This window comes from Electrona antarctica (assembly GCF_951216825.1).
Source record: "Electrona antarctica genome assembly, chromosome: 1".
Lineage (NCBI taxonomy): Eukaryota > Metazoa > Chordata > Actinopteri > Myctophiformes > Myctophidae > Electrona > Electrona antarctica.
The window spans coordinates 1,874,551-1,901,164 of record NC_136806.1 but is presented as its reverse complement, the minus strand read 5'-3'; the positions used below and the strand labels follow the sequence as shown (position 1 = coordinate 1,901,164).

The following is a 26,614-nucleotide window of genomic DNA, read 5'->3' as shown; positions in this document are numbered from 1 at the left end:
ACTTTAAGAGGACGAGTTTGCCCGACCCCCCCCCACCCCACGAGCATGTTCGTAGTTGGCTGATAACGTCCCATAGCTGGGGGATATGCAGTGGCGTGCACAGACATTTAGAGGGGCAGGTGCTCAAGTTAAAAAAGGGCACCTTGTGCAGCGCGTGGAACCGGCCGGTTGCCTTAACCCATTTTGGGCGGGAACCCCTTTTGGTGTTAGCATTATGTTATGCTTTAGCTATTGAAAAATAGCAGATCTACAAGCTCATAGCGCGCCACCGAGTGGCGCACTACGAGCTTGTAGGTCTGCTATTTTTGAAAAAAAAAAGAAAAAAGGAAAGAAAAGTTTTTTTTTTTTTCAAAAGGGCACATTTCTAAAAGGGCAGGGGGTGCTCTAGCACCCCCTAGTGTCTATCTGTGCACGCCACTGACTGTTTGGTGAATTGTCTCCCAACAATGACCAGCTAGCCAGACATTATCCCTTACATATTGTGTTGTATTGCATTGTATTAATGTATTGTTGTTGTGTTATTGTTGTGTTAGTTACAGACGGGTCACGTGTTCCTGGACAAGAACCTTCCTGCTGTTTCTGGAAACCTCAAATGGTCTCAGGAGCTCCGAGACCTGATCCTGACCCACCGGACCCACCTGAACATGATCACACACATGTACGTAGACCTGATCCTGACCCACCGGACCCACCTGAACATGATCACACACATGTACGTACCTTTAAGACCTGATCCTGACCCACCGGACCCACCTGAACATGATCACACACATGTACGTAGAGACCTGATCCTGACCCACCGGACCCACCTGAACATGATCACACACATGTACGTACCTTTAAGACCTGATCCTGACCCACCGGACCCACCTGAACATGATCACACACATGTACGTAGAGACCTGATCCTGACCCACCGGACCCACCTGAACATGATCACACACATGTACGTAGAGACCTGATCCTGACCCACCGGACCCACCTGAACATGATCACACACATGTACGTACCTTTAAGACCTGATCCTGACCCACCGGACCCACCTGAACATGATCACACACATGTACGTAGAGACCTGATCCTGACCCACCGGACCCACCTGAACATGATCACACACATGTACGTAGAGACCTGATCCTGACCCACCGGACCCACCTGAACATGATCACACACATGTACGTACCTTTAAGACCTGATCCTGACCCACCGGACCCACCTGAACATGATCACACACATGTACGTAGAGACCTGATCCTGACCCACCGGACCCACCTGAACATGATCACACACATGTACGTACCGAGACCTGATCCTGACCCACCGGACCCACCTGAACATGATCACACACATGTACGCACGCACACTGTAACGGTCTAACCCTAACCCTAACCCTAACCCACCGGACCCACCTGAACATGATCACACACATGTACGCACGCACACACGCACGCACGCACGCACGCACGCACGCACGCACGCACGCACGCACGCACGCACGCACGCACGCACGCACGCACGCACGCACGCACGCACGCACGCACGCACGCACGCACGCACGCACGCACGCATGCACGCAGGCACGTGCACACAGGCACACACACACAGGCACACACACACAGGCAGGTATGTACATTTACAGCCATTTGTATTCTTTATTTGAATCCACAAATTACAATTAATTTAGCAGGGAAACAAATGGGACCAATGGGAGACACACGTCACCTTCTCCTCCACACAGACACACCCCCAAAACAGCCCAAACAGAATGCAATACTTAGCTGTGTGTGTGTGTGTGTGTGTGTGTGTGTGTGTGTGTGTGTGTGTGTGTGTGTGTGTGTGTGTGTGTGTGCGTGTGTGTGTGCGTGTGCGTGTGCGTGTGTGTGTGTGTGCGTGTGTGCGTGTGCGTGTGCGTGTGTGTGTGTGCGTGCCTGCGTGTGCGTGCATGCGTTCAGGCCACTAGGTGGCGCCGAGGCAGACGCTGCTCTCCAGAACAGCGAGCGTGTTCTCCAGGCTCTAGAGCGCCTGGACGAGGACCTGGTGACCTCCTGGACCCGAGGACTAGAGGACAGGTGTCTGACCTACCTGGACCAGCCCCTGATGGTCCTGGACCAGGAGACGGGCCTGTTCAGGGTCAACTTCCACCCTGCTGTGAGCTCTACTACACTGCTTCTATCTCTGCTGTCGGGAGGAATCAGTGCTAAACACCCTTTATGTCTGTGTGTTGTTTAAAAAATATAGAAACAACACACTAAACCTGACTTTATTCCTAACCTTAACCTCAGTAAAACTATGTCTAAACCTAACCTTAACCTCAGTACCTAACCTCATCAAACCCTGTCCACTCAAGACACGCTCCATATATGGCCAGTACAGAATTCATTCCATATGTTGATCTGACCACCCATCCCAAAGCGCCAGCACTCGCCCAGCAGTCTGCCGCCACCCAGGTGGATGCGTGTACGAGGTGGCTTCTCGCCCTCAGGTGTCTTACTGGTAATTGTTATTTTTGCTCCGCAGTTGACGTCGGTGTTGAGGGAGGTGAAGTATTTAGGCCTTCTGAAGAACGACAACATTCCTAACGCTGCTCTGCAACTCTTCTCCAAGAGAGAGACTTTATACATGGTGAGTTAATATATAATAGACCAGGGGTTCTATTGCGTGCGTTGCTCTGCAAACCCGGCGGGGCCCGCCACGGCCCGGCCTGCCAGAAGCCTCACCCAGGAGTCAGCCCAGCTCCTAATCCAGACATCAGTCGTATCAAAACTTGCCTATTGTAACTCCCTCCTACCTCCCGAGCGCTCAGATCAGCCAACGCAGGTTAGCTTGAAGTACCTTCGCTAAAAAAACGCCAGGACAACGCTCCACACGTCCCCTCCCTTCTGGCTCCAAAACTATGGAATGAACTTCCCATTGCAGTCAGAACAGCAGCCTCACTAGCAGATCTACAAGCAGACCTACAAGCTCATAGCGTGCCACAGAATGGCGCGCTATGAGCTTGTAGGTCTGCTATTTTTGAAAAATCGAAGAACGACTGACATAGAAACATAGCTTTTTCAGAAAACTGTAGAAGACATTTTTAGAATCTGATCTCAGGTCAAAATGCGTCTGATACATGCCTACATTGTAAAGTGTGTGCGTTCCCAGTACTCCCAGACCCTCACCCAGGTCACTGTGTGTGTGTGTGTGTGCCCAGTACTCCCAGACCCTCACCCAGGTCACTGTGTGTGTGTGTGTTCCCAGACCCTCACCCAGGTCACTGTGTGTGTGTGTGTTCCCAGTACTCCCAGACCCTCACCCAGGTGTGTGTGTGTGTGTGTGTGTGTGTGCGTTCCCAGTACTCCCAGACCCTTACCCAGGTCACCCAGTGGTACAACCGCCTCCACAGCTCCATCCTGCCCGTGGAGCTGGCTCTGGTCCAAGGGGAGATGGACAGGACCAGAGGTCAGCTGGAGCCCACACTGGGTCAGCTGACCTGGGCCCAGGATGACCTCTGGGACTACATCCAGACCACCAGAGACCTGGTCCAGGTATACTGACCCCCAAAACCTAGGGGACACGGGGAGAACATGTGAGGGTACCTACCCTAGGGGACACGGGGAGAACATGTGAGGGTACCTACCCTAGGGGACACGGGGAGAACATGTGAGGGTACCTACCCTAGGGGACACGGGGAGAACATGTGAGGGTACCTACCCTAGGGGACACGGGGAGAACATGTGAGGGTACCTACCCTAGGGGACATGGGGAGAACATGTGAGGGTACCTACCCTAGGGGACACGGGGAGAACATGTGAGGGTACCTACCCCAGGGGACATGGGGAGAACATGTGAGGGTACCTACCCTAGGGGACACGAGGAGAACATGTGAGGGTACCTACCCTAGGGGACACAAGGAGAACATGTGAGGGTACCTACCCTAGGGGACATGGGGAGAACATGTGAGGGTACCTACACTTGGGGACACAGGGAGAACATGTGAGGGTACCTACCCTAGGGGACACGAGGAGAACATGTGAGGGTACCAACCGTTGGGGACAGGGGGAGAACATGTGAGGGTACCTACCCTAGAGGACACAGGGAGAACATGTGAGGGTACCAACCGTTGGGGACAGGGGGAGAACATGTGAGGGTACCTACCCTTGGGGACACAGGGAGAACATGTGAGGGTACCTACCCTAGAGGACACAGGGAGAACATGTGAGGGTACCAACCGTTGGGGACAGGGGGAGAACATGTGAGGGTACCTACCCTTGGGGACACAGGGAGAACATGTGAGGGTACCTACCCTAGAGGACACAGGGAGAACATGTGAGGGTACCTACCCTAGAGGACACAGGGAGAACATGTGAGGGTAACTACCCTATAGGGGAGTGGTTCCCAAACGAAAAGAAGCAGCTTGGACTCCTCATCCATAGAAAGAGGCATGAGTTCAGTCCGCTGCCCCCCCAGGTTGGCAGAGGAAGTGTAGCGCCCAGGATTCCATTTAGATAATTGACACTGGGTGAAAAAATAGGTTGCAATTTAATCGTGCAGGATGAAATCTACAGTTGATTTAGTCGAACAAAATGTATTTTGGCAGGCCTTGATGCCGTCGTAATGACGGCAAAATGTTTTTTTCACTTGCTGAAAATAGCCGATCTACAAGCCCACAACACGTCGCAGCATGACGCATTTGAGCTTGTAGATCGGCTATTTTCAGCATGCAACTAACATTTTATTCTAGTTTTTTTTTGTTGGCGAAATTGACGGTATATTTTGTCTCAGTTTTAGTCATCATAGCTTAGTTTTCATTTAGTTCCCATTTAGTTTTTGTCAGTGGAAAAAGGTAGTCGACGAACATTTTTTGTCTTAGTTTTAGGCGACGAAATCAACACTGCATAACTGGGTGTATTTCTCCGTCTGGCCACCAGGGCGTGTCCAGTCGCGTCCAGCGCAGTAAGGACAACGTCCAGGCCATCCAATCGGTGATGGGGAAGTTCAGCCAGCAGGCCTTCATCACGAGGAAGACGAGGAACACAGTCCTCCTCATCCTCAGCGACATGGACGACTGTTTCACCAAACAGTACGCTACGGTCAGCAAGGCTGGGGAGACCACACACACACTGCTGGAGGTAGACACGCACACACACACACACACACACACACACACACACACACACACACACACACACACACACACACACACACACACACACACACACACACACACACACACACACACACACACACACACTACCTCTCTCTCTCTCTCTCTCAGGAGAACCAGTCTCTGCTGGGCGTTTCGGACCCAGACGCTCCAGAGTGGCGTGGCTACACGGAGCACATCGACCGGGTGGTGCTGCTCAGCCTGGCCAGCGGGGTGCGCTGTTCGCTGCAGTACTTCGTGGAGAACACGGAGGGCGCCACCGTGCGCGGCGGTGGTGGTGTCTCGCCGCTGTTCGAGGTGCAGCTGGTCCTCAATGGCCGGGAGATGACCTTTGAACCCTCGCTGGACCCGGTCCGCGAGGGCAACTTCTACGACAGCATGGACCGCATGGTGACGGGCATCGCCCGCATGGCGTCCTGCATACCCAGAGTGGCCAGACACAAGATGGCCGACTATCAGGTCACTATATATGTAGCTCTTCTCCCAACATTGACGACAGGTCGGTTCTTTATAAAACGGGCATTTATTTCGGGCGTTCTTCTCATCCCTCAGTTGTTCCATCCATGCCGTGAGAACTGTATGTTCACACACAAATAATAAACGCATCAACACATTGCACAGTACATTTAATGTTTGTACCACCTGCTGTGTGCAATCAATGCCAGCCAATCATGCATCAATCAATCAGTCAATCATGGTCCAGTGTAGCTACTGACTGACAGGGAACTTGGTTCTGCCTCAGAAAGTTTATCACATCATGTTATACATCTTTGAGTGGTGTAACCACTCCCTTACGGAGCTATGTGTGTGGCTGGGTGGGTCTGAGCACGAAAACAGCGTGGTTGTTTTTCACTACCTGTGCGCAACCTAACACACACACACGCACATATTAACTGTATATATGATGATTTTGGGTGTGCCAGTACAGTACAGTACAGTACAGTACAGTACAGTACAGTACAGTACAGTAGGGGTTCCCCCACACGGTAACTCTGTCATTTCTCCACCGTTTCGGATGCGGGGCGGCATGTTCCCGTTCCGATCCTTTGATACGCTACCGATTTTTCCCGATCCGACATTTATATTTTTAGAACACATGTTATGTTATCACACTGCGCAAAAAGCATGGAGCATGGAAACTCCCGTTAAACTTTCCAACAAACTCCCGAATTGTACCATCACACCTGTATATTACCGTATATTAACTGTATTTGCTGCTAAACTTGAGGTTTACGGGCAAATCTATTGCCCATAATTGCCCGTTAACTCCTCTTTTCACGTAGTGTCACAATAGTACAATATCCAATATCTTTTTATTTTATGTTAATAAACACAACCTTGTTGTTCCTCTCTCCAGTCCGACATCAACGACATGGCTGAGCTGGCGGATCTGTGCCACGTGATCCGCTCACGTGCACGCATCGCCATCGCTAAGGTGAGTGAGTGTTGTTGCACGTGCACATCTCTAAACTCTTTCTGTGCCACTAGGTGGCAGCAGAGTGTAGGTAAGCCTTGCCAAAGTGGATTCATGAATGTATGTGTATAGACAATATTTTAGGCCAATGAAAAAAGACTATTATACCAAATTTCCCACTTTAGGGTCCGTGCACAAATCCTGGTGCTGGGGGTGCCGTACAAATATGTTCGTACTTAGCAATACAATAGTTAAGTTGAGTGTTGTTGAACGTGCACATCAATTTAGTTGGCTTGTTTTTCATCGTTGTTCAGCACAACTAATGAATGGATTCAACGTAGAACATGAATTAAGATGTGTAGTTTCACTGTATAGTTGTGTAGTTGTGACGATGTGTAGTTTATTGTGTGTGTTCTGTTGTTGGTTTACAGGTGAAGGAATACCAGAGCTCTTTGGACTGCTACCGATACCTCTGGACTGATGACAGGTCAGTTACTGACGTCCATGACTCTTCTCCCTTCTCTAAAACACCCTGGACAACGCTCCACACGTCCCAGACTCTTCTCCCTTCTCTAAAACACCCTGGACAACGCTCCACACGTCCCAGACTCTTCTCCCTTCTCTAAAACACCCTGGACAACGCTCCACACGTCCCAGACTCTTCTCCCTTCTCTAAAACACCCTGGACAACGCTCCACACGTCCCAGACTCTTCTCCCTTCTCTAAAACACCCTGGACAACGCTCCACACATCCCAGACTCTACTCCCTTCTCTAAAACACCCTGGACAACGTTCCACACGTCCCAGACTCTTCTCCCTTCTCTAAAACACCCTGGACAACGCTCCACACGTCCCAGACTCTTCTCCCTTCTCTAAAACACCCTGGACAACGTTCCACACGTCCCAGACTCTTCTCCCTTCTCTAAAACACCCTGGACAACGCTCCACACGTCCCAGACTCTTCTCCCTTCTCTAAAACACCCTGGACAACGCTCCACACGTCCCATACTCTTCTCCCTTCTCTAAAACACCCTGGACAATGCTCCACGCGTCCCAGACTCTTCTCCCTTCTCTAAAACACCCTGGACAACGCTCCACACGTCCCAGACTCTTCTCCCTTCTCTAAAACACTCTGGACAACGCTCCACATGTCCCAGACTCTTCTCCCTTCTCTAGAACACCCTGGACAACGCTCCACACGTCCCCGACTCTTCTCCCTTCTCTAAAACACCCTGGACAACGCTCCACACGTCCCAGACTCTTCTCCCTTCTCTAAAACACCTTGGACAACGCTCCACACGTCCCAGACTCTTTTCCCTTCTCTAAAACACCCTGGACAACGCTCCACACGACCATGACTCTTCTCCCTTCTCTAAAACACCCTGGACAACGCTCCACGCGTCCCAGACTTTTCTGGGACATAAATGTAACCGTGGTGTTGTGTGTTGAAGGTCAGAGTTCATGAGACAGTTCCTGCTGTACGGTCATGTCCTGAGCACCGAGGAGGCGGAGCTCTATGCCGACTACGAGCTGAAGAAGAACCCGCCCACTCTGGACAAGTTCAAAGAACAGGTCTGTCTGACCCTCCCGGGTCCATTTGGTTTCATTTTATACTCTCTCAAGACTATCACTTCATTTTCAAGAAGTCTACACACTAGAGAATGTAAAAGAATTGTTATTTTGATCGACGTTTGCCTGTTAGCTCTCCTAATGGTACCAACACATACACACACAATACAACATGGATGGAATTGTGGACAAAGTCTTATCCAATGACAACAAAATATTCTTTAGTTTTGTGTCTGAGAGGCTAAATGTCATCAAATGGTGGCCTGTGGCTCAAATGGGTCTGAGAGGCTAAATGTCATCAAATGGTGGCCTGTGGCTCAAATGGGTCTGAGAGGCTAAATGTCATCAAATGGTGGCCTGTGGCTCAAATGGGTCTGAGAGGCTAAATGTCATCAAATGGTGGCCTGTGGCTCAGATGGGTCTGAGAGGCTAAATGTCATCAAATGGTGGCCTGTGGCTCAGATGGGTCTGAGAGGCTAAATGTCATCAAATGGTGGCCTGTGGCTCAAATGGGTCTGAGAGGCTAAATGTCATCAAATGGTGGCCTGTGGCTCAGATGGGTCTGAGAGGCTAAATGTCATCAAATGGTGGCCTGTGGCTCAGATGGGTCTGAGAGGCTAAATGTCATCAAATGGTGGCCTGTGGCTCAAATGGGTCTGAGAGGCTAAATGTCATCAAATGGTGGCCTGTGGCTCCAAAGCCCAATGAATAAATGGACCTTCATATGAAAAGGGTTGAAAACCACTGATCTCTCTCTCTCTCTCTCTCTCTCTCTCTCTCTCTGTGTGTCTCTCTCTCAGATCAACCTGTTTGAGACCTTATATGGGCGTGTCAGTAAGCTGGAGGAGAGGAGGGTGTTCAACGGTTGGCTCCAGGTCGATGTGAGGCCGTTTAGAGTCACTCTGATGAACGTCATCAAGAGATGGAGCTGGATGTTCAAAGAGCACCTCCTGAACCACGTCAATGAGAGGCACGCACGCACGCACGCACGCACGCACGCACGCACGCACGCACGCACGCACGCACGCACGCACGCACGCACGCACACACGCACACCATCATCATCATCGAGATCATGGTCCTTCATTGCCTCACTTTATAACCAGGGGATGAGCGAGTGACATCAGGACTTTAGAAGCAGGGGATGAGCGAGTGACGTCAGGACTTTAGAACCAGGGGATGAGCGAGTGACGTCAGGACTTTAGAACCAGGGGATGAGCGAGTGACGTCAGGACTTTAGAACCAGGGGATGAGCGAGTGACGTCAGGACTTTAGAACCAGGGGATGAGCGAGTGACGTCAGGACTTTAGAACCAGGGGATGAGGGAGTGACGTTAGGACTTTAGAACCAGGGGATGAGCGAGTGACGTCAGGACTTGGGCGCTCTATAGTAATGTCATGATGTGTCCTCCTCAGCGTCAAGGACCTGGCAGCGTTCGTGCAGGGCGCCATGGAGGGCCTGTCTGTCCCCGTGGCGGACGGGGACTACGGGGGTCTGGTAGACATCATGGGTCACCTGATGTCCATCAGGGACCGCCAGGTCAGCGAGGAGCAGCACTTCAAACCCCTCAAACACACGGCGGAGCTGCTGAAGACCTACGGTCAGCAGCTCCCTGAGAGCGTCTACACACAGCTGGAGGTTAGAACCACACACAGGCCACACACGCACACACACACAGCAGCTCCCTGAGAGCGTCTACACACAGCTGGAGGTCAGTCACGCACACACAGGCCACGCATGCACGTACACACACACAGCAGCTCCCTGAGAGCGTCTACACACAGCTGGAGGTTAGAACCACACACAGCAGCTCCCTGAGAGCGTCTACACACAGCTGGAGGTTAGAACCACACACAGCAGCTCCCTGAGAGCGTCTACACACAGCTGGAGGTTAGAACCACACACACACACACACACACACACACACACACACACACACACACACACACACACACACACACACACACACACACACACACACACACACACACACACACACACACACACACTAATGTTGCTCTGGAGAGGGAGGTCTGGAACACTCTGGTGGAGCTGTTGCCCCCGCGACCCGACTACGGATAAGCGGTTGAATATGGATGGACATTATTGTTTGAATGTTTCATGTTTCATGTTTCATGTGTCTAATAAACCAGTGGTTCCCAAAGTGGGGTCCGGGGACCCCCAGGGGTCCTTGAGGGAGTTCCAGGGGGGACCCAGCTAGATGATAGTTTGTAACCAAATGGACCCTTATGGGTCTGTAACTCAGAGTTAAATTAGCATTGATTTTACAATATACATTGGGGGTCCCAGAGATATAAATGCCATTAAATGGGGGTCCGTAGAACTAATGCATGTGAAACTGGGGGTCCTTGAAATTAAACGGGTTGAAAATCACTGCTAGAGACATAGAAATCTTCTCTTATGGGGGTCCCTGGAATATCTTTTCAAATGGGGGTCCACAGGCTAATTAGTGTCAATTTGGGGGTCCTTGACCTGAAAAAGGTTTGGGAACCACTGCAATAAACTATTCAATCAATCAATCAATGGATGCTGTTACGCTGCCCTCTGCAGGAACTGCCGGAGAAGTACAAGACCCTGAGGAAGATCGCCTTCACGGTGAAACACGAGGTGGCTCCGCTGCAGTCCAACGAAGTGTCCGTCATACGCAGGAAGTGTGTCCGCTTCGAGGTGTGTGTGTGTGTGTGTGTGTGTGTGTGTGTGTGTGTGTGTGTGTGTGTGTGTGTGTGTGTGTGTGTGTGTGTGTGTGTGCGTGCGCGCGTGCGTGCGTGCGCGCGTGCGTGCGTGCGCGCGCGTGCGTGCGTGCGCGCATGTGCGCGCGTGCGTGCGTGCGCGCATGTGCGTGCGTGCGCGCATGTGCGCGCGTGCGCGCGTGCGTGCCATTCTCTCCTTCAGGTGTAAATGTAACCATTCAGGTGTAAATGTAACCATTCAGGTGTAAATGTAACCATGCAGGTGTAAATGTAACCATTCAGGTGTAAATGTAACCATTGAGGTGTAAATGTAACCATTGAGGTGTAAATGTAACCATTCAGGTGTAAATGTGACCATTCAGGTGTAAATGTGACCATTCAGGTGTAAATGTAACCATTGAGGTGTAAATGTGACCATTCAGGTGTAAATGTAACCATTCAGGTGTAAATGTGACCATTCAGGTGTAAATGTAACCATTCAGGTGTAAATGTGACCATTCAGGTGTAAATGTAACCATTGAGGTGTAAATGTAACCATTGAGGTGTAAATGTGACCATTCAGGTGTAAATGTAACCATTGAGGTGTAAATGTGACCATTCAGGTGTAAATGTAACCATTGAGGTGTAAATGTAACCATTCAGGTGTAAATGTAACCATTGAGGTGTAAATGTGACCATTCAGGTGTAAATGTGACCATTGAGGTGTAAATGTAACCATTGAGGTGTAAATGTAACCATTCAGGTGTAAATGTGACCATTGAGGTGTAAATGTAACCATTCAGGTGTAAATGTAACCATTCAGGTGTAAATGTAACCATTCAGGTGTAAATGTAACCATTCAGGTGTAAATGTAACCATTCAGGTGTAAATGTGACCATTCAGGTGTAAATGTGACCATTGAGGTGTAAATGTAACCATTCAGGTGTAAATGTAACCATTCAGGTGTAAATGTGACCATTCAGGTGTAAATGTAACCATTCAGGTGTAAATGTAACCATTCAGGTGTAAATGTGACCATTCAGGTGTAAATGTGACCATTCAGGTGTAAATGTGACCATTCAGGTGTAAATGTGACCATTGAGGTGTAAATGTAACCATTCAGGTGTAAATGTAACCATTCAGGTGTAAATGTGACCATTCAGGTGTAAATGTAACCATTCAGGTGTAAATGTAACCATTCAGGTGTAAATGTGACCATTCAGGTGTAAATGTAACCATTCAGGTGTAAATGTGACCATTCAGGTGTAAATGTAACCATTCAGGTGTAAATGTAACCATTCAGGTGTAAATGTGACCATTCAGGTGTAAATGTGACCATTGAGGTGTAAATGTAACCATTCAGGTGTAAATGTAACCATTCAGGTGTAAATGTGACCATTCAGGTGTAAATGTAACCATTGAGGTGTAAATGTAACCATTGAGGTGTAAATGTAACCATTCAGGTGTAAATGTAACCATTCAGGTGTAAATGTGACCATTGAGGTGTAAATGTGACCATTCAGGTGTAAATGTGACCATTGAGGTGTAAATGTAACCATTCAGGTGTAAATGTAACCATTCAGGTGTAAATGTGACCATTCAGGTGTAAATGTGACCATTGAGGTGTAAATGTAACCATTCAGGTGTAAATGTGACCATTCAGGTGTAAATGTAACCATTCAGGTGTAAATGTGACCATTCAGGTGTAAATGTAACCATTCAGGTGTAAATGTAACCATTCAGGTGTAAATGTGACCATTGAGGTGTAAATGTAACCATTCAGGTGTAAATGTGACCATTCAGGTGTAAATGTAACCATTCAGGTGTAAATGTGACCATTCAGGTGTAAATGTAACCATTCAGGTGTAAATGTGACCATTCAGGTGTAAATGTGACCATTGAGGTGTAAATGTAACCATTCAGGTGTAAATGTGACCATTCAGGTGTAAATGTAACCATTCAGGTGTAAATGTGACCATTCAGGTGTAAATGTAACCATTCAGGTGTAAATGTAACCATTCAGGTGTAAATGTAACCATTGAGGTGTAAATGTAACCATCCTCTCCTCCAGGTGAAGCAACATGAGTTCAGGGAGACGTTTCGTACTGATGACATCTTTATGTTCGACCTGAAGGATCCTTACAGGATGCTGGATAAGGTGAGGATCTGATCTATTCTATTCTATTCTATTCTATTCTATTCTTACAGGATGCTGGATAAGGTGAGGATCTGATCTATTCTATTCTATTCTATTCTATTCTATCCTTACAGGATGCTGGATAAGGTGAGGATCTGATCTATTCTATTCTATTCTATTCTACACTGATGCCATCCAGGGCAGTGGGTGCTAGAGAGGCAGGGGCTGACATTCCGTAAGGGGGCACCTTTGGACAAAAATAGCAAACGTAGCAGATCAGCTATTTTCGGGGCGCAACCCAGCACTCTTTAGCTAGTGGAGATGCAGGTGTAACGACATGGATTTATAAACAAAGTAGTTCAACGCAAAATGCTGCGTTCAAGTTCTTTCACCATGTAGTAAATGCTGCATTCGTGGTCTGGAGAGGACAGTTGTTTTACAGACGGGTAAAAGGGTGCACGTCCGTGAGGACATGTTTATGTTCATAAAGGATCCTTACAGAATGCTTGATAAGGTGAGGATATAAAATGTTATTTTATACATATTGGAACGCCTCGGGATCCCCAGTATCTTTTACTAAGTAGGGCCTTCAGATACAGTACGTTTCTAACAGACGGAAGGCAAAATTGACCTTGTTTTACCAATACAATAATATTAAGGAAACTGTTAACTGGTTAATGTGTGTACCGTCACTTTAGAAGTGTAATTTTGTTTACCCGGACAGCGCTGGTTGGCAGGTATCAATACACTGTTAGACCGACATGTTTGTGCCAGCGTGGATGATTATATTGATTTCTTGATTTTTTTCTTTGTATAAACATGACATCATGGACCGCTATGCTCCATAACAGGCTCAATAAGCCCAAAGGTTATTGTTAACGGGTACTCGATAAATAAGCCCAAAGCTTATTGATACCGGGTACTCGATAAGCCCAAAGCTTATTGATACCGGGTACTCAATAAGCCCAAAGCGTATTGATACCGGGTACTCGATAAGCCCAAAGGTTATTGATACCGGGTACTCGATAAGCCCAAAGCTTATTGATACCGGGTACTCTATAAGCCCAAAGCTTATTGATACCGGGTACTCTATAAGCCCAAAGCTTATTGATACCGGGTACTCGATAAGCCCAAAGGTTATTGATACCGGGTACTCGATAAGCCCAAAGCTTATTGATACCGGGTACTCGATAAGCCCTATTGATACCGGGTACTGGATAAGCTTGTTATCGGATTTGTTCAGGTATCAGTTATCGAGCTCCTTCCCTAATTATACGCGTTCACTTTAAAAGACGGAGTAGAAAGTTTCTACTAGAAACATTAATAACTTTATTTATAATAATAATCTTTCCAGTCCCACAGGACGGTGGCCACGGTAGAAACATTAATAACTTTATTTATAATAATAATCTTTCCAGTCCCACAGGACGGTGGCCACGGTAGAAACATTAATAACTTTATTTATAATAATAATCTTTCCAGTCCCACAGGACGGTGGCCACGGTAGAAACATTAATAATAATTATAACGTAATGTTCTTCCAGTCCCACAGGACGGTGGCCACGGTAGAAACATTAATAATAATTATAATAATTATCTTCCAGTCCCACAGGACGGTGGCCACGGTAGAAACATTAATAATAATTATAATAATTATCTTCCAGTCCCACAGGACGGTGGCCACGGTAGAAACATTAATAATAATTATAATAATTATCTTCCAGTCCCACAGGACGGTGGCCACGGTAGAAACATTAATAATAATTATAATAATTATAATAATTATCTTCCAGTCCCACAGGACGGTGGCCACGGTAGAGACATTAATAATAATTATAACGTAATGTTCTGCAGTCCCACAGGACGGTGGCCACGGTAGAAACATTAATAATAATTATAATAATGATTATCTTCCAGTCCCACAGGACGGTGGCCACGGTAGAAACATTAATAATAATTATAACGTAATATTCTTCCAGTCCCACAGGACGGTGGCCACGGTAGAAACATTAATAATAATTATAATAATTATAACGTAATATTCTTCCAGTCCCACAGGACGGTGGCCACGGTAGAAACATTAATAATAATTATAATAATTATAACGTAATGTTCTTCCAGTCCCACAGGACGGTGGCCACGGTAGAAACATTAATAATAATTATAATAATTAAACGTAATGTTCTTCCAGTCCCACAGGACGGTGGCCACGGTAGAAACATTAACAGCTTCCGCGCCATTGCCGACGATTAAAGTCAATTGAAGCTTAATTTTGATACTGGCGCTTAACGCCATTGCCGACGGCCTCCGGCAATTGAGCTTTTATAGCGCGTTCGATTGCTCGAGCCAAAATGCTACTCACGTTAGCCGGTTAGCTAGCTGTGTTGTTAGCACAGGACTGGATCGCCCATCTTAGATCGTCGTCGCCATAAGCATCCATTCTATCCATTTCTTTCAATCGCCTGTAACTCCTATTCCTTGTCCCAGGTGGCATTTTGGGTCAAAACAGCGTTTCTTTGACGGCACAGAGCTGACAATCTAGAGCTCTCCGGAGCTCCGGCCTGGATTTACATTGTAAACAAGGCCCATCCAGCTGTGTGAAAACTCCTAACTTAGGACTACCGGTTGTGGACCGGAAATGGCGGCTTTTCAAAATAAGAGCTCAAATTAAAAAAATGCTGGCGTGAATTAGATCCTAATTTTTCAATAAATAATAGCGGTCTAAGTGTTAATAATAATTATAACGTAATGTTTTTCCAGTCCCACAGGACGGTGGCCACGGTAGAAACATTAATAATAATTATAATAATTATCTTCCAGACCCACAGGACGGTGGCCACGGTAGAAACATTAATAATAATTATAATAATTATCTTCCAGACCCACAGGACGGTGGCCACGGTAGAAACATTAATAATAATTATAATAATTATCTTCCAGTCCCACAGGACGGTGGCCACGGTAGAAACATTAATAATAATTATAATAATTATCTTCCAGACCCACAGGACGGTGGCCACGGTAGAAACATTAATAATAATTATAATAATGTTCTTCCAGTCCCACAGGACGGTGGCCACGGTAGAAACATTAATAACTTTATTTATAATAATAATCTTTCCAGTCCCACAGGACGGTGGCCACGGTAGAAACATTAATAACTTTATTTATAATAATAATCTTTCCAGTCCCACAGGACGGTGGCCACGGTAGAAACATTAATAACTTTATTTATAATAATAATCTTTCCAGTCCCACAGGACGGTGGCCACGGTAGAAACATTAATAATAATTATAATAATGTTCTTCCAGTCCCACAGGACGGTGGCCACGGTAGAAACATTAATAATAATTATAATAATATTCTTCCAGTCCCACAGGACGGTGGCCACGGTAGAAACATTAATAATAATTATAATAATGTTCTTCCAGTCCCACAGGACGGTGGCCACGGTAGAAACATTAATAATAATTATAATAATGTTCTTCCAGTCCCACAGGACGGTGGCCACGGTAGAAACATTAATAATAATTATAATAATGTTCTTCCAGTCCCACAGGACGGTGGCCACGGTAGAAACATTAATAATAATTATAACGTAATGTTCTTCCAGTCCCACAGGACGGTGGCCACGGTAGAAACATTAATAATAATTATAATAATGTTCTTCCAGTCCCACAGGACGGTGGCCACGGTAGAAACATTAATAATAATTATAATAATGTTCTTCCAGTCCCACAGGACGGTGGCCACGGTAGAAACATTAATAATAATTATAACGTAATGTTCTTCCAGTCCCACAGGACGGTGGCCACGGTAGAGACATTCATAATAATTATAATAATGTTCTTCCAGTCCCACAGGACGGTGGCCACGGTAGAAACATTAATAATAATTATAATAATGTTCTTCCAGTCCCACAGGACGGTGGCCACGGTAGAAACATTCATAATAATTATAATAATGTTCTTCCAGTCCCACAGGACGGTGGCCACGGTAGAAACATTAATAATAATTATAACGTAATGTTCTTCCAGTCCCACAGGACGGTGGCCACGGTAGAAACATTAATAATAATTATAACGTAATGTTCTTCCAGTCCCACAGGACGGTGGCCACGGTAGAGACATTAATAATAATTATAACGTAATGTTCTTCCAGTCCCACAGGACGGTGGCCACGGTAGAAACATTAATAATAATTATAACGTAATGTTCTGCAGTCCCACAGGACGGTGGCCACGGTAGAAACATTAATAATAATTATAACGTAATGTTCTTCCAGTCCCACAGGACGGTGGCCACGGTAGAAACATTAATAATAATTATAACGTAATGTTCTTCCAGTCCCACAGGACGGTGGCCACGGTAGAAACATTAATAATAATTATAATAATGTTCTTCCAGTCCCACAGGACGGTGGCCACGGTAGAAACATTAATAATAATTATAATAATGTTCTTCCAGTCCCACAGGACGGTGGCCACGGTAGAAACATTAATAATAATTATAATAATTATAACGTAATGTTCTTCCAGTCCCACAGGACGGTGGCCACGGTAGAGACATTAATAATAATTATAACGTAATGTTCTTCCAGTCCCACAGGACGGTGGCCACGGTAGAGACATTAATAATAATTATAACGTAATGTTCTTCCAGTCCCACAGGACGGTGGCCACGGTAGAAACATTAATAATAATTATAACGTAATGTTCTTCCAGTCCCACAGGACGGTGGCCACGGTAGAAACATTAATAATAATTATAATAATGTTCTTCCAGTCCCACAGGACGGTGGCCACGGTAGAAACATTCATAATAATTATAATAATGTTCTTCCAGTCCCACAGGACGGTGGCCACCGTAGAGACATTAATAATAATTATAACGTAATGTTCTTCCAGTCCCACAGGACGGTGGCCACGGTAGAAACATTCATAATAATTATAATAATGTTCTTCCAGTCCCACAGGACGGTGGCCACGGTAGAAACATTAATAATAATTATAATAATGTTCTTCCAGTCCCACAGGACGGTGGCCACGGTAGAAACATTCATAATAATTATAATAATGTTCTTCCAGTCCCACAGGACGGTGGCCACGGTAGAGACATTAATAATAATTATAATAATGTTCTTCCAGTCCCACAGGACGGTGGCCACGGTAGAAACATTAATAATAATTATAATAATGTTCTTCCAGTCCCACAGGACGGTGGCCACGGTAGAAACATTAATAATAATTATAACGTAATGTTCTTCCAGTCCCACAGGACGGTGGCCACGGTAGAAACATTAATAATAATTATAACGTAATGTTCTTCCAGTCCCACAGGACGGTGGCCACCGTAGAGACATTAATAATAATTATAACGTAATGTTCTTCCAGTCCCACAGGACGGTGGCCACGGTAGAAACATTAATAATAATTATAATAATGTTCTTCCAGTCCCACAGGACGGTGGCCACGGTAGAAACATTAATAATAATTATAATAATGTTCTTCCAGTCCCACAGGACGGTGGCCACGGTAGAAACATTCATAATAATTATAACGTAATGTTCTTCCAGTCCCACAGGACGGTGGCCACGGTAGAAACATTAATAATAATTATAACGTAATGTTCTTCCAGTCCCACAGGACGGTGGCCACGGTAGAAACATTAATAATAATTATAACGTAATGTTCTTCCAGTCCCACAGGACGGTGGCCACGGTAGAAACATTAATAATAATTATAATAATGTTCTTCCAGTCCCACAGGACGGTGGCCACGGTAGAAACATTAATAATAATTATAACGTAATGTTCTTCCAGTCCCACAGGACGGTGGCCACGGTAGAAACATTAATAATAATTATAACGTAATGTTCTTCCAGTCCCACAGGACGGTGGCCACGGTAGAAACATTCATAATAATTATAATAATGTTCTTCCAGTCCCACAGGACGGTGGCCACGGTAGAAACATTAATAATAATTATAATAATGTTCTTCCAGTCCCACAGGACGGTGGCCACCGTAGAGACATTAATAATAATTATAACGTAATGTTCTTCCAGTCCCACAGGACGGTGGCCACGGTAGAAACATTAATAATAATTATAATAATGTTCTTCCAGTCCCACAGGACGGTGGCCACGGTAGAAACATTAATAATAATTATAACGTAATGTTCTTCCAGTCCCACAGGACGGTGGCCACGGTAGAAACATTAATAATAATTATAACGTAATGTTCTGCAGTCCCACAGGACGGTGGCCACGGTAGAGACATTAATAATAATTATAACGTAATGTTCTTCCAGTCCCACAGGACGGTGGCCACGGTAGAAACATTAATAATAATTATAATAATTATCTTCCAGTCCCACAGGACGGTGGCCACGGTAGAAACATTAATAATAATTATAACGTAATGTTCTGCAGTCCCACAGGACGGTGGCCACGGTAGAAACATTAATAATAATTATAACGTAATGTTCTGCAGTCCCACAGGACGGTGGCCACGGTAGAAACATTAATAATAATTATAATAATGTTCTTCCAGTCCCACAGGACGGTGGCCACGGTAGAAACATTAATAATAATTATAATAATGTTCTTCCAGTCCCACAGGACGGTGGCCACGGTAGAAACATTAATAATAATTATAATAATGTTCTTCCAGTCCCACAGGACGGTGGCCACGGTAGAAACATTAATAATAATTATAACGTAATGTTCTTCCAGTCCCACAGGACGGTGGCCACGGTAGAAACATTAATAATAATTATAACGTAATGTTCTTCCAGTCCCACAGGACGGTGGCCACGGTAGAAACATTAATAATAATTATAACGTAATGTTCTTCCAGTCCCACAGGACGGTGGCCACGGTAGAAACATTAATAATAATTATAATAATGTTCTTCCAGTCCCACAGGACGGTGGCCACGGTAGAAACATTAATAATAATTATAATAATGTTCTTCCAGTCCCACAGGACGGTGGCCACGGTAGAAACATTAATAATAATTATAACGTAATGTTCTTCCAGTCCCACAGGACGGTGGCCACGGTAGAAACATTAATAATAATTATAATAATGTTCTTCCAGTCCCACAGGACGGTGGCCACGGTAGAAACATTAATAATAATTATAATAATGTTCTTCCAGTCCCACAGGACGGTGGCCACGGTAGAAACATTAATAATAATTATAACGTAATGTTCTTCCAGTCCCACAGGACGGTGGCCACGGTAGAAACATTAATAATAATTATAATAATGTTCTTCCAGTCCCACAGGACGGTGGCCACGGTAGAAACATTAATAATAATTATAACGTAATGTTCTTCCAGTCCCACAGGACGGTGGCCACGGTAGAAACATTAATAATAATTATAACGTAATGTTCTGCAGTCCCACAGGACGGTGGCCACGGTAGAAACATTAATAATAATTATAATAATGTTCTTCCAGTCCCACAGGACGGTGGCCACGGTAGAAACATTAATAATAATTATAATAATGTTCTTCCAGTCCCACAGGACGGTGGCCACGGTAGAAACATTAATAATAATTATAATAATGTTCTTCCAGTCCCACAGGACGGTGGCCACGGTAGAAACATTAATAATAATTATAATAATGTTCTTCCAGTCCCACAGGACGGTGGCCACGGTAGAAACATTAATAATAATTATAATAATGTTCTGCAGTCCCACAGGACGGTGGCCACGGTAGAAGCAGAGATGTCGAGGCTTCAGGAAACGGCGGATCTGTTCGAGGTCAGCTTCCCCGACTACAAGCAGCTGAGACAGTGTCGCTGTGACATCATCCTGGTCAAGGCTGTCTGGGACATGGTGCTGTTTGTACAGGTAATGACATCACACTATGACATCACACTATGACATCATCCTGGTCAAGGCTGTCTGGGACATGGTGCTGTTTGTACAGGTAATGACATCACACTATGACATCACACTATGACATCATCCTGGTCAAGGCTGTCTGGGACATGGTGCTGTTTGTACAGGTAATGACATCACACTATGACATCATCCTGGTCAAGGCTGTCTGGGACATGGTGCTCTTTGTACAGGTAATGACATCACACTATGACATCATCCTGGTCAAAGCTGTCTGGGACATGGTGCTCTTTGTACAGGTAATGACATCACACTATGACATCACACCGGACCTATGACATCACACTGAACCTATGACATCACACTATGACATCACACTGAACCTATGACATCACACTGGACCTATGACATCACACTGGACCTATGACATCACACTGGACCTATGACATCACACTGGACCTATGACATCACACTGGACCCATGACATACATTATGACATCACACTGGTCCTCAAAGTGTGTTAAGGGACCTTCTGGGTTGTCTGCCTGTCTGTCTGCCTGCCTGTCTGTCTGTCTGTCTGTCTGTCTGTCTGTCTGTCTGTCTGTCTGCCTGCCTGCCTGCCTGCCTGCCTGCCTGCACAGACCAGTATAGATGAACCATAATTAATATATTTAGTTAGTATTTTATTATTTCTTCGGGGAATTAGTATCGAGGAATGATAATTCATTCTATTGTTTTTATTTGTTATTTTGTATAATTATTTTCCAGACCAGTATCGAGGAATGGACCAAGACTCAGTGGAAGCAGATCAACGTGGAGCAGATGGACATGGAGCTCCGACGCTTCGCTAAAGTAAACAAAACAAAACACAACATTAAAAACACACTCTGTATATATCAGTCATTTCAGTTTCATTATTTGAATAAATGCATAAACTCGATCAAAACTAAGCTACGGTGATTTAAGACTAAATATATACAGACAAATGTGTCTATTGAGCTTGTAGATTGCCTATTATAGCAAAGCAACCATGCGAAATCGGGCAGTATACGACGTCATCAAGTCACCGCCAAGATATGTTCAACTATCAACTATCAACTATAGAGAAGTCTATTAAAATCTTGTGATATAGAGGGTATGCGTGTGACATCATCATCAAACCCGGAAGTTATGCAGGAATGCCTACTGAGTGGCAAAAAACGACTTTCTGGCCTTAACAGCCATTCATCCGAACAGAAAAGTTGTATTTGATTGCATTAAATGACGATAAACGACATTAAACTCACTTTGTCACAAATTGTGCCACTCGATTTTCCATTGACTTTATGCATGTGTGTGTACCCTCTATTCAGTCTGTTGTGAACTAAAACCATGTGCGTACCCTCTTTTCAGTCTGTTGTGAACTAAAACCATGTGCGTACCCTCTATTCAGTCTGTTGTGAACTAAAACCATGTGCATACGCTCTATTCAGTCTGTTGTGAACTAAAACCATGTGCATACCCTCTATTCAGTCTGTTGTGAACTAAAACCATGTGCATACCCTCTATTCAGTCTGTTGTGAACTAAAACCATGTGCATACCCTCTATTCAGTCTGTTGTGAACTAAAACCATGTGCATACCCTCTATTCAGTCTGTTGTGAACTAAAACCATGTGCATACCCTCTATTCAGTCTGTTGTGAACTAAAACCATGTGCATACCCTCTATTCAGTCTGTTGTGAACTAAAACCATGTGCGTACCCTCTATTCAGTCTGTTGTGAACTAAAACCATGTGCATACCCTCTATTCAGTCTGTTGTGAACTAAAACCATGTGCGTACCCTCTATTCAGTCTGTTGTGAACTAAAACCATGTGCAGACCCTCTATTCAGTCTGTTGTGAACTAAAACCATGTGCATACCCTCTATTCAGTCTGTTGTGAACTAAAACCATGTGCGTACCCTCTATTCAGTCTGTTGTGAACTAAAACCATGTGCATACCCTCTATTCAGTCTGTTGTGAACTAAAACCATGTGCGTACCCTCTATTCAGTCTGTTGTGAACTAAAACCATGTGCGTACCCTCTATTCAGTCTGTTGTGAACTAAAACCATGTGCGTACCCTCTATTCAGTCTGTTGTGAACTAAAACCATGTGCATACCCTCTATTCAGTCTGTTGTGAACTAAAACCATGTGCGTACCCTCTATTCAGTCTGTTGTGAACTAAAACCATGTGCGTACCCTCTATTCAGTCTGTTGTGAACTAAAACCATGTGCATACCCTCTATTCAGTCTGTTGTGAACTAAAACCATGTGCATACCCTCTATTCAGTCTGTTGTGAACTAAAACCATGTGCGTACCCTCTATTCAGTCTGTTGTGAACTAAAACCATGTGCGTACCCTCTATTCAGTCTGTTGTGAACTAAAACCATGTGCATACCCTCTATTCAGTCTGTTGTGAACTAAAACCATGTGCGTACCCTCTATTCTATTCAGTCTGTTGTGAACTAAAACCATGTGCATACCCTCTATTCAGTCTGTTGTGAACTAAAACCATGTGCGTACCCTCTATTCAGTCTGTTGTGAACTAAAACCATGTGCGTACCCTCTATTCAGTCTGTTGTGAACTAAAACCATGTGCGTAACCTCTATTCAGTCTGTTGTGAACTAAAACCATGTGCATACCCTCTATTCAGTCTGTTGTGAACTAAAACCATGTGCGTACCCTCTATTCAGTCTGTTGTGAACTAAAACCATGTGCGTACCCTCTATTCAGTCTGTTGTGAACTAAAACCATGTGCATACCCTCTATTCAGTCTGTTGTGAACTAAAACCATGTGCATACCCTCTATTCAGTCTGTTGTGAACTAAAACCATGTGCATACCCTCTATTCAGTCTGTTGTGAACTAAAACCATGTGCATACCCTCTATTCAGTCTGTTGTGAACTAAAACCATGTGCATACCCTCTATTCAGTCTGTTGTGAACTAAAACCATGTGCATACCCTCTATTCAGTCTGTTGTGAACTAAAACCATGTGCATACCCTCTATTCAGTCTGTTGTGAACTAAAACCATGTGCATACCCTCTATTCAGTCTGTTGTGAACTAAAACCATGTGCATACCCTCTATTCAGTCTGTTGTGAACTAAAACCATGTGCATACCCTCTATTCAGTCTGTTGTGAACTAAAACCATGTGCATACCCTCTATTCAGTCTGTTGTGAACTAAAACCATGTGCATACCCTCTATTCAGTCTGTTGTGAACTAAAACCATGTGCGTACCCTCTATTCAGTCTGTTGTGAACTAAAACCATGTGCATACCCTCTATTCAGTCTGTTGTGAACTAAAACCATGTGCATACCCTCTATTCAGTCTGTTGTGAACTAAAACCATGTGCGTACCCTCTATTCAGTCTGTTGTGAACTAAAACCATGTGCATACCCTCTATTCAGTCTGTTGTGAACTAAAACCATGTGCATACCCTCTATTCAGTCTGTTGTGAACTAAAACCATGTGCATACCCTCTATTCAGTCTGTTGTGAACTAAAACCATGTGCATACCCTCTATTCAGTCTGTTGTGAACTAAAACCATGTGTGTACCCTCTATTCAGTCTGTTGTGAACTAAAACCATGTGCGTACCCTCTATTCAGTCTGTTGTGAACTAAAACCATGTGCGTACCCTCTATTCAGTCTGTTGTGAACTAAAACCATGTGCATACCCTCTATTCAGTCTGTTGTGAACTAAAACCATGTGCATACCCTCTATTCAGTCTGTTGTGAACTAAGACCATGTGCGTACCCTCTATTCAGTCTGTTGTGAACTAAAACCATGTGCATACCCTCTATTCAGTCTGTTGTGAACTAAAACCATGTGCATACCCTCTATTCAGTCTGTTGTGAACTAAAACCATGTGTGTACCCTCTATTCAGTCTGTTGTGAACTAAAACCATGTGCATACCCTCTATTCAGTCTGTTGTGAACTAAAACCATGTGCGTACCCTCTATTCAGTCTGTTGTGAACTAAAACCATGTGCATACCCTCTATTCAGTCTGTTGTGAACTAAAACCATGTGCATACCCTCTATTCAGTCTGTTGTGAACTAAAACCATGTGCGTACCCTCTATTCAGTCTGTTGTGAACTAAAACCATGTGCATACCCTCTATTCAGTCTGTTGTGAACTAAAACCATGTGCATACCCTCTATTCAGTCTGTTGTGAACTAAAACCATGTGCATACCCTCTATTCAGTCTGTTGTGAACTAAAACCATGTGCATACCCTCTATTCAGTCTGTTGTGAACTAAAACCATGTGCATACCCTCTATTCAGTCTGTTGTGAACTAAAACCATGTGCATACCCTCTATTCAGTCTGTTGTGAACTAAAACCATGTGCATACCCTCTATTCAGTCTGTTGTGAACTAAAACCATGTGCGTACCCTCTATTCAGTCTGTTGTGAACTAAAACCATGTGCATACCCTCTATTCAGTCTGTTGTGAACTAAAACCATGTGCATACCCTCTATTCAGTCTGTTGTGAACTAAAACCATGTGCGTACCCTCTATTCAGTCTGTTGTGAACTAAAACCATGTGCGTACCCTCTATTCAGTCTGTTGTGAACTAAAACCATGTGCATACCCTCTATTCAGTCTGTTGTGAACTAAAACCATGTGCATACCCTCTATTCAGTCTGTTGTGAACTAAAACCATGTGCGTACCCTCTATTCAGTCTGTTGTGAACTAAAACCATGTGCATACCCTCTATTCAGTCTGTTGTGAACTAAAACCATGTGCATACCCTCTATTCAGTCTGTTGTGAACTAAAACCATGTGCGTACCCTCTATTCAGTCTGTTGTGAACTAAAACCATGTGCATACCCTCTATTCAGTCTGTTGTGAACTAAAACCATGTGCATACCCTCTATTCAGTCTGTTGTGAACTAAAACCATGTGCATACCCTCTATTCAGTCTGTTGTGAACTAAAACCATGTGCATACCCTCTATTCAGTCTGTTGTGAACTAAAAGCACACGCTGGCTTGCAGGAGATGAAGACTCTGGACAAGGAGGTGCGCGTGTGGAACGTCTTCCTGGGTCTGGAGGCCACGGTGAAGAACCTTCTGACCTCCCTGAGGGCCATCAATGAGCTGCAGAACCCTGCAGTCAGGGAGAGGCACTGGAGGCAGCTGATGACCACTACGGGGGTAACATATCATCTATATATACTTTATATTATAATATCTATATACTTTATATTATAATATCTATATACTTTATTATATAACCCTGCAGTCAGGGAGAGGCACTGGAGGCAGCTGATGACCACTACGGGGGTAACATATCATCTATATATACTTTATATTATAATATCTATATACTTTATATTATAACCCTGCAGTCAGGGAGAGGCACTGGAGGCAGCTGATGACCACTACGGGGGTAACATATCATCTATTTACTTTATATTATAATATCTATAATATGACCCTGCAGTCAGGGAGAGGCACTGGAGGCAGCTGATGACCACTACGGGGGTAACATATCATCTATTTACTTTATATTATAATATCTATAATATGACCCTGCAGTCAGGGAGAGGCACTGGAGGCAGCTGATGACCACTACGGGGGTAACATATCATCTATTTACTTTATATTATAATATCTATAATATGACCCTGCAGTCAGGGAGAGGCACTGGAGGCAGCTGATGACCACTACGGGGGTAACATATCATCTATTTACTTTATATTATAATATCTATAATATGACCCTGCAGTCAGGGAGAGGCACTGGAGGCAGCTGATGACCACTACGGG

At 44.8% G+C, this 26,614-nt stretch overlaps 1 protein-coding gene across 1 annotated transcript in view; it reads left to right on the top strand.

Moving 5' to 3' along the window:
* dnah9l (dynein, axonemal, heavy polypeptide 9 like) overlaps positions 1-26,614 on the top strand; it is a gene marked incomplete at its 5' end in the record, with an annotated part of 234,184 nt that overhangs the window by 17,379 nt on the left and 190,191 nt on the right. The window contains 16 exons of the mRNA XM_079507118.1: positions 534-712; positions 1,953-2,148; positions 2,518-2,622; positions 3,336-3,527; positions 4,911-5,072; positions 5,258-5,605; positions 6,504-6,581; positions 6,992-7,047; positions 8,012-8,132; positions 8,930-9,099; positions 9,545-9,767; positions 10,701-10,817; positions 12,891-12,977; positions 20,660-20,818; positions 21,578-21,661; positions 25,842-25,969. Coding sequence (XP_079363244.1) covers positions 534-712; positions 1,953-2,148; positions 2,518-2,622; positions 3,336-3,527; positions 4,911-5,072; positions 5,258-5,605; positions 6,504-6,581; positions 6,992-7,047; positions 8,012-8,132; positions 8,930-9,099; positions 9,545-9,767; positions 10,701-10,817; positions 12,891-12,977; positions 20,660-20,818; positions 21,578-21,661; positions 25,842-25,969 — 2,405 coding nt within the window. The remainder of the gene's footprint in view (positions 1-533; positions 713-1,952; positions 2,149-2,517; positions 2,623-3,335; positions 3,528-4,910; positions 5,073-5,257; positions 5,606-6,503; positions 6,582-6,991; positions 7,048-8,011; positions 8,133-8,929; positions 9,100-9,544; positions 9,768-10,700; positions 10,818-12,890; positions 12,978-20,659; positions 20,819-21,577; positions 21,662-25,841; positions 25,970-26,614) is intronic.